Source organism: Lepus europaeus, chromosome 9, assembly GCF_033115175.1.
Source record: "Lepus europaeus isolate LE1 chromosome 9, mLepTim1.pri, whole genome shotgun sequence".
NCBI classification, from domain to species: domain Eukaryota; kingdom Metazoa; phylum Chordata; class Mammalia; order Lagomorpha; family Leporidae; genus Lepus; species Lepus europaeus.
In genome coordinates this window covers 21,646,200-21,655,153 of record NC_084835.1, presented here as the reverse complement: position 1 = coordinate 21,655,153, position 8,954 = coordinate 21,646,200, and the positions used below count along the sequence as shown (strand labels likewise).

General features: G+C 53.5%; 1 protein-coding gene across 1 annotated transcript; it reads left to right on the top strand.

Annotated features, from left to right (window-relative positions):
- Positions 1–3,889: 3,889 nt before the first annotated feature.
- Positions 3,890–8,272, top strand: LOC133766223 (serine protease 44-like). Its single transcript, XM_062199944.1, has 7 exons — positions 3,890–3,905; positions 4,459–4,605; positions 4,703–4,946; positions 5,181–5,324; positions 5,697–5,959; positions 7,013–7,173; positions 8,210–8,272. The coding sequence occupies exons 1-7, from the start codon at positions 3,890–3,892 to the stop codon at positions 8,270–8,272; spliced, it is 1,038 nt and encodes a 345-aa protein (XP_062055928.1).
- Positions 8,273–8,954: the final 682 nt, after the last annotated feature.

The window sequence follows — 8,954 nt, the reverse complement described above, 5'->3', positions numbered from 1 at the left end:
TCTGTCCCACAGGCAGAGATTCACATCACCCCGCCTCCTGGAAACATTTGTGAGCAAATCACATCCGCACCCATTACAGAAAGTGCCCTGGGTGCAGGAATGGATTCCTTCTCCGGAGGTGCCCATGGTAACTATCTGGCGTGCAGGCAAATAAAGATCCAGTCTCTCCTTCAATCTAGGACAAGTTGGAAGGGACTCTGCGGGACCAGCTGGGACCTCAGTGCCACTGCTTTGTGGCTCAGCTCCTCCCTTGCACACAGTGCCCTCTCCGAGTCGGAGTCCTGGGAACCCCACTAAGACACTGCCTGGCAAGAGCTGGGACACCCCCGGCTTCAGGAAGCGTCTCAGTGATGTGCTGTGCAGCAAGTCACCCAAGGTCGGGGCCGAAATCAACCCAGGGTGTTGTGCTTGAGCCTCCTTACTCCTTACTCCAGGATTCTTATTTGCGAATCCACTGCCTGGCTGAAATTTCTTTTTTTCCCCTCCCCTCCCCTCCCCTCCCCTTCTTTAAAAAAGATTCGTTTTCATATATTTGAAAGGCAGAGTTACAGAGAGAGAGAGCACGCAATGCAGAGAGAGCCAGTGAGCTTCCATCTGCTGGTTCCCTCTCCCAGTGACTACAACAGCCAGTGCTTGGCCAGGCTGAAGCCAGGTGCCAAGAACTCCATGGGTGGGGAGGTCCAAGCACTTGTGCCTTTCTCTGCAGCTTTCCCAGGCGCATTAGCAGGCAGCTGAATTGGAAGCAGAGCAGACTCACAGGCTTTGGCTTAATCTGAAATTCTTTTTAACCCCAAATCAGTAGTTCTTTTGTGATCATTTGTGGACACACACAGAGCAGTGGAGAAGTTTGATGCTTTGAAGCACGGTTCCTAACTGAGTTGAGCCATGAGATGCTTTGCTGTCTTTCAGCTCGTATAAACAAGTGTCCTTTTCTGTCATCTCCTACTGCTGTGTTTTTTATTGATTGTGCTTTTTTTTTAAGTGAGTCTGAATAGTATGGCTGAAGTTCTTAATGTTGCTAAGTACAAGGAGGCTATTAAAATAGACCATGTAGAGGATACAAGGGGACTTGAAATATTTCTGAAACTATGGAATTAAAGATGAAAATTAAAATATAACTTTAATTTTTGATTATAAAGTACACCAAGTTCAAGAGAGTTTTTGTAAGCATTGATATGTGCCATTTAGTTTATTCTTGAGGAATTGAGGTACTAGAAATTTAACCAAGTAAATGCCACGTTTTCACAAATTTTAATAGCAGAAAAATGCATGCCCTTTACAAATGTTTTATGATTAATAAGAAAAAAGTCAGAAGGAGCCAAATCAGGACTGATTGTTGAATGACATATGCTTTCCCATCAAAACTCATAAAATTATCCTTGTTTGATGAGAGGAATGAGAAAAAGCCTGGTTGTGGTGGCAAAGGACATCCTGGGGGCAGTGTTTTCAAGTATTTTCTGCTACAGAGTCAGCTAACCTTTTTTTTTTTTTTAATTTATTTATTTATTTGAAAGAGTTACACAGAGAGAGGAGAAGCAGAGAGAGAGAGAGAGAGAGAGGTCTTCCATCCGATGGTTCACTCCCCAGATGGCTGCAAATGGCTAGAGCTGCGCCAATCCGAAGCCAGGAGCCAGGAGCTTCTTCTGGGTCTCCTACATGGGTGCAGGGCCCCAAGGACATGGGCCATCTTCTACTGCTTTCCCAGGCCATAGCAGAGAGCTGGATCAGAAATGGAGCTGTCAGGTCTCGAACTGGTGCCCATATAGGATGCTGGCACTGGAGGCAGCAGTTTTACCCTCTGTGCCACAGCACTGACCCCATCTCCTCCCTTCCTGATATGTGTTATTCACTCCTAAGCTGCTGTTTTATTCAGGACCTTTTGCCCCTAGGGTCCATATAAGACAAGACCATGTCACCATTCTCCTGCCCCAGCTTCGCTGTGTGTTTTATGTTTGCTTCAGTTTTGGTTGGATTCCTGTTGCCGTGTAAGTGCTCACTCTGGACTGGTGTCTGATCCTTTTCAGTGTCTCGAAGTAGAACAAGTCAGTATGACTCTGTTTTGTTGCAAGAAATTTTTGAAATCCATGCTCAGTTGTTTCAAATTCTGGATTTTCTCTGAAGCTTCTGAGGACCCTGGATGGTCTGGTAGACACGTTTCACCCAGGCATGGGTTAAAGAGCTGTTGGTGTGGCTGGCATGGCGCAGCAGGTTGAGCCATTGTCTGCATTGCCAGCATCCCACACAGCACCAGTTGGTGTCCTGGCTGCTCCAGTTCTGGTCCAGCTCCCTGCTAGGGAACCTGGGAGGACAGTGGAGGCTAGTCTAAATCCTTGGATGCCCGTACCCATCTGGTAGGCATGGATGGAGTTCTAGGCTCCTGGCAACTGACTGGCCCAACCCTGGCTGTTGTAGCCTTTTGGGGAGTGAACTGATGAGTGGAAGTTCTTTATCTCTGCCTCTTTTTCTAACTATGACTTTCAAATAAATAAATTAATTAAAATAAATAAAATGAAGTGTTGTTTGCTATGAGTTCAATGATGCAGCAGAGTATATTGAATCAAGCTTCTTTAAACAAAAACACACAGAAATATAGGTTATTTGCTGATTGTTTGATAAGAATATTTTGACCAGAGGCTCACAGGCACCTGGTCCTTTATTCCTACGAGAGAGAAAATCTCTGTAATTGCTAATTCAGTGTGCACGATAACTTTATGAGTTATAATTTCAGCTGTGTTTCTCACAGTTGTGTTGGTTAGTTGGGCAGTTGTGCTGTTCAAGTCTGAGCTCGTCCCTCAGGTGACATTTGAGGAGTAGCTCTTCCTGGGCTAGAATGTCCTAAGATGGCCTTGCTCACCTGGAGAGTGGTGATGGGGAGAATGGGTAGGCATCCTCCAATTTCCTCCAAGGGCTTCTCATTGTAGAGCTATAGCAGGTTGACTCTGGACTCAGGTGTTCTAATAGCATGAAAGTAGATGCTATACTGCCTCTTTATGCCAACTTCAGAAGGTGTACAGCCTTCCTTTACCACATCCTGATGGTCAGAGATGGTCATAAAGACAGCTGGGTTGGGAAGCAAGTTCTACTCTGGTAAATGTGGAGGGAAAATATTGTGACCTCATATTTAAAATCTATAGTAAAAGTAGTAACTGCGAGGTATTGAAACTCATACAGTATGTTTAACTTCAACATTTTTGTAAAAGTTTTCCTCACAAGGGAGAGAGAACCATACAAATAGAATAACAATATTTTCAACTCCCAGTAAATTGAGGATCTAGGCCAATGTCATCATCAGCTGGTAACTTCTCCAAAGGCAGACATGCAGATATCTTGAGTCTCCTAGAAAAAGAATGCACAGGCCGGCGCCGTGGCTCAACAGGCTAATCCTCCACCTTGCGGCGCCGGCACACCGGGTTCTAGTCCCGGTCAGGGCACCGATCCTGTCCCGGTTGCCCCTCTTCCAGGCCAGCTCTCTGCTGTGGCCAGGGAGTGCAGTGGAGGATGGCCCAAGTGCTTGGGCTCTGCACCCCATGGGAGACCAGGAGAAGCCCCTGGCTCCTGCCATCGGATCAGCGCAGTGCGCCGGCCACAGCGCGCTACCGCGGCGCCCATTGGAGGGTGAACCAACGGCAAAAGGAAGACCTTTCTCTCTGTCTCTCTCTCTCTCACTGTCCACTCTGCCTGTCAAAAAAAAAAAGAAAAAGAATGCACACCCTGCAATCTTGTTGATCAAAGTACTGAGCCTGGGTCCAACTCCAACTGCCAGCTTGCAGGATGTTGAGAAGACAGGGAACTTGCAGAATGTCATCATAAGAGCAGTTGACAAAAGGTTGACTGGAGACTCTGCTGGTGAGACAAGCCAGTTCCTCACAGGTGAACTTCACGAAGAAAGATGGAGAAGTATAAAAGTGAGTCTGTAAGGATGTGTGATGACGGCGGTCATGCAGGGGTACAGTGTGGCGTTGGGGAAGCAGCTTGGAGTGGTCAACCCTTGAAGGCACACGAGGAAGGAGTCACAGAACTGAGACTGATGGCGGCACGAGAGGGTGGAGGGCAGCTGTGTTTAGGGAGACCCCGGGGCCCTGCAGAGGGCCAGCAGAGGCACATTTGTTGAGCTGGGTTGTCGGCACAGGGATGGTCCCTGTGTGATGCTGACTTCAGCTGCATAGCTGCTCTGGGTGGTGTTGGGAGCACTTTTCCTTTACCAGACCTGAGCCTGCAAACAGCCATGTGGAACCCATGAGTGAAATGGTGTGGTGTGAGGCTTCCTGGGGCGGGGAGGTGTCTGCACTGCAGCCCGTGCGGTTAATCACGTGTTCAAAGTCCCGTCCTTCACAGCATTACCTAGACGGGTTATGGTCTCCTAAGGGGCATCGGGATCAGGACTCCTGGGAGAGCAGCATTCCCTTGACCCCTGACCCCACGTTCCCGCGACCCCTGACCCCACGTTCCCGCCAACAGGAGTGCAGGGGCGTGCGCCGCCGCCAGGGGGCGCAAAGGAGGCTGTGGCGGTGCCCATGGCAAACCTAGAAGGTCTTCGTGGGGGCTTCTTCCTGGGCCTGCTGCTGTGGCTCCAGCTGGCTCAGCCCGTGCTCAGTGAGGCCCTGGGTGGGCGCGGAGAGGACGTGGCTGGGCCGGGCGGCGCACAGGGCCGGGGACGCGGAAGGTGGTGGGGATGGCGGTGGGGGTGTGGCGGGCACCGCAGGCCAGGAAGAGGAGGAGGAGGAGGAGGAGGAGGAGGAGGCCGAGGCCGAGGGGGCTCTCCTGTCTTCCTCGCTGGGCTGTTCTTCTGCAGGTGTGGGTTACCAAGCCAAGGAGGCTTCTGGGATGACCGTGCTGAGCCCAGAGCCCCCGGGGCCTCTGGCACCACGGAAATCCCTGAGGATCCCGGAAGTCACTGCAGCTCTGGGGTCTCCAGTGCCGGCTGGGCCTGCGGGACCCCGGGTCAGGTCAGCACTCACAGGGCGACAAGACTTGGAGCAGGCGGAGACCTCTCTGCCTGAGGAGCTGTTTCCTCGAGGTACTGCGTGGGGCCAGGTCTGTGGTGCGGGGTCTGAGAGATGGGAGCTCCCTGAGGGTAACCTGCTGTGCCCTGAGTGGCCTGGGCGGAGATGGTGGGGTGGGGGCGGCGGCTTCACGTCCAATGCCCTCTCTTTACCGAGCCAATCAGCGTGCGGCAATAGAACCATGAAGATAGTGGGTGGAGCACCGGCCCCGGAGAGGAGGTGGCCCTGGCAGGTGAGCCTGCAGTCAAAGGGTAACCACGTATGCGGAGGCTCCCTCATCTCCAGCCGGTGGGTCCTCACTGCCGCCCACTGCATACTAGGGTGAGTAAGTGGGGCTGGGCCTGTGGGCGCTGATCATTTTCATGACTGGTCCCAGTGTTATTCCTGATGGAGGCTTCCTCTTCTCATCTGAAACATGGGGTGGTGCCCATAGTTGTTCATGGGGTGAGACCTCATGATTGGCATTGCCGCCAAGCCGTGGGTGGTACTTCCGCTGGGCTGGGCCGATGGGCCAGAGTGGTCATGGGTCCTGTGATGGGATGTAGTTTGGAGGGGATCTGGCTGACAGCTGGCATTGGGAGCTGGGGCCAGAACTGGGGTGGGTTGGGGGCACACGAGGAAGCACTGGGGTGTTTGGAGGGGAGTATGCAGCCACTCTGAGGTGTCTGTGAAGGCTACCTCCTTTTCCCACAGTTATGAGGACTACACGGTGAAGCTGGGAGACCACAGGTTGCGCCCTCCATCCACAAATTCAGTCATGGTTCCTGTTCGGGACATTGTTATCCATCAAGAATTTAACTCAAATTCGATGAGTCATGACCTCGCGCTTGCGCTGCTGGCCTTCTCTGTGAATTTCACCTTGTACATCCAGCCTGTGTGCTTACCTGAGAAGCTGGTGGAAGTGGATAGCGGGACAGCGTGCTGGGTCACTGGATGGGGACGACTGGCACCAAACTGTGAGATTGTCAGGCAGGTTGCTGAGGTGGGGCAGCCTGGTGACCTGGGGCAGCCTTGCAGCCCCACATGGGGACAGGGAGGCCATATAGAGGGTGGGTGGGGTGGGGAGCAGATGCTGCAGGGGGTCTTCTGAGCTGGTTGAGATTCCTGTTCCTGTGCAGGACCCTGGGTGGGTTCTCTCCAGGGGGGATTCCAGCTCGGGGGTGAGGGGCTGTGTGCCCTATGGAGCTGCCCCTCACTAGACGTACCTGCCGCGATGGGGTGGGCTGTGTGTCCCCAGGTGGGAGGCCAAGGCAGAGCCACCCTGCCTGTGAGTCTGCAGGGCCTCCTCTCCTTAGAGAAAGGCTGGGTGGGCAAGCATCTAGGGTCTTGTTCTGGAAGGAAAAGATGCTTCACTAGTGCTCAGAGCTGTCACAGTTAGCACTGATGCTCAGAGTGGCCGTCACTTGGTTATCCTGTCACAGGCTGGCAGGGCCCTGCCTGGCTCCCTTATGTGTTCTTTCTTCTGTGCTCTTACCCCTCCCCCCTTTTTCTTAAATTTTTTTTTTTTACTTATTTTGAAAGAGTTATAGACAGAGGGAGAGAGAGAGAAATAGAGAGATATCTCAGTCCTCTGGTTCACTCCCCAGATGGCTGCAATAGCTAAGGCTAGACCAGGCTGAAGCCAGGAGTCAGGAGCTTCATTCGAGTCTCCCACATGGGCGGTCTCAAACACTTGGGTCATCTGGTGCTGTTTTCCCCAGGCCATCAGCAGGGAGCTGGATCATAAATGGAGCAGCTAGGACATGAAAAGACGCCCATATGGGGTGTCACTGTCACAGGCTGGGGTGGGGGTGTTATCTATTATGCCACAGTGCTGGCCCTACCCCTCCCCTCTTGATGTCCCACTGGGCCTGGGTTTCCCTCTGAGTTGGGTGAGGACCATAGCCCACTGGCCAGCCTGCCTCTGTCAGGTGGTTTGTGTGACCACATGGTCAGGCCCGAGTGGGTACTGAGAGATGCTCTCCTGACCCATGTGCACATTCACTAAGTTCTTCCTTGTCTGTCCTCAGTGTCGATACCATCACCAGTGGAGCTTCAGGAGGTGGAGCAAGACATTATTCCCTATAACATCTGTAATGCGCAGTTCCAGAAGGAATTAGGATCGTTGAGCAACATAGTGCGAAAAGGGATGATCTGTGGCTACCGACACAAGGGCAAGAGTCCATGCTGGGTCAGTCCGTGTGTGGTTTGCTTGTCCCTCTCCCTAGGGCCATGGCCTAGTTGGTGGCATCTCCCTCACACACCCCTCGGTTAAGGACAATCATGGCAGAAATCGGCCCTGTCTCCGGGAGTTGTCAGTTGTGTTCCTCCCATAGGGAGCAGCCTTTGCTGCTGAGGGCCCTGTGTTGGGTGGGCGGTGGGGCGGGCAATGCTGATGCGCACTTGTGTGCAGTGAGTTCCCCCAGCGTGGCTATCACCATGCAGCGTGAGTGTTAACCCCATTATCAGTTAACCCCGCCCAACCCTGCAGCCCAGATGTCAGAAACCGTCGTACTCATGTGGAAGAGGAGATCCAGGACGAGGTTCAGGGTCTTCCTGTAGTGTCTGTGGGACCCCCAGGCTCACACGCTGCCCTCGGCCCAGAGACTCTGCGAAGGCAGCACTTGAGCAGGCTCTTAGAGGAGGGGGATCTGGTTTCTCGGCTAGAGAACGGCCCAGCAGGGATGGGGGATGGTGTGGACAGTGGCTCAGAGTTCTGTGGGAGCATCTCTTGTCTAGAAAACCAGTTTTGTTTTTTTTTTTTTTTGAAGATTTATTTTTTATTTAATGGAAAGGCAGAGGTACAGAGACATGAGGACAAACAGAGATCTTCCATCCACTGGTTCACTCCCCAAAAGGCCACAGTGGCCAGGGCTGGGCCAGGCCAAAGCAAGGAGCCTGGAGCTTCTTTCAGGTTGCCAATGTGGGTGCAAGGGACCAAGGACTTGGGCCATCTTCCAATGCCTTCCCAGGCGCATTAGCAGGGAGCTGGATCTGAAGTGGAAGGAGCTTGAGTGGAAGTGCAGCAGCCTGATTGAACCCGAGCCCATATGCGATGCTGGCATCACAGGCAGAGACTTAACCCCCTATGCCACAGTGTGTAGGGAAGCTTTTATTTTAACCATGGCGGTCAATGAGGTGGCCAACGAAGCCCGAGGACGTGGGTTGCGGTGGGAATACACGCAGCCTGCAGAGCCCAGTCCGGGTTTGCACTTTCGTTCTGGCAGGAAACACAGGTGGGGCCGGGTAGGCGCGTGCAGGGCGACCTTGCAGAGCAGCGGCTGCCTTAGAGGGGCGCCAGGGGCTGCCATCCAGGAGCTCGTTGTCATCACGGCTCAGTGACGGGCAGTGCAGGCTGGGCTGTGCTCCAGGCTGGCAGTGGCGGCTGCGGGGGAGAGGTGGGGTGCGGGAGAGGTGGAGGGAGGCCCTGGTTTTCTCCTGGAGGGAGTTGCCAGTGAGACCGAGGGCCAGCATTGGGGAGGAATGGGCAGAGTTGTGCTGGAGGAGGGGCTGGGCAGGGTTCAGAGTCTTGAAGGCAGGGGGGCTGATGTGGGGAGGGTGCGGGGCTCCTGGCTTTGTGGCAGGGAGAGAATGAGGTGGAGGTAAGGGTTAGGAGCTTCCTTGCAGGGGGGACCCTCAAAATACTGAGCAGCCTTGGCGTCTGAGGATGCCTGGTGAGAGTAGGCGCTGCCTGGGAGCCACAGTGGGGCTCTGGGTGCCCACACTGCGTGGTCACCCCATGAGCGGCAGGGTCGGGGGTTGCAGAACGTCTAGGGGAGGACTCCTGTGCAGGGGAAAGTAGGGCCCTAGCACCATGTTCCATGTGTTTTGGGGATACCTATGGGTTTAGTGTCTCATGTCTGTGTCCCTGAGCACCAGGAAGGAGCAGCATTCCTCCCAGGAGTTACAGTTTCCCATCAGCTTCTATCTGCTGTTAACGAACCCTCACGTGGAGGGCCCCTGCGGTGTGTG

Bases quoted from the DNA above. Each gene is read 5' to 3' on its own strand.
- LOC133766223 (XM_062199944.1), top strand. The intron at 4,606-4,702 runs GTGGGCGCGGAG...CGGGCACCGCAG, and splicing joins CGTGCTCAGTGAGGCCCTGG to GCCAGGAAGAGGAGGAGGAG. The intron at 7,174-8,209 runs GTCAGTCCGTGT...TCGTTCTGGCAG, and splicing joins AGGGCAAGAGTCCATGCTGG to GAAACACAGGTGGGGCCGGG.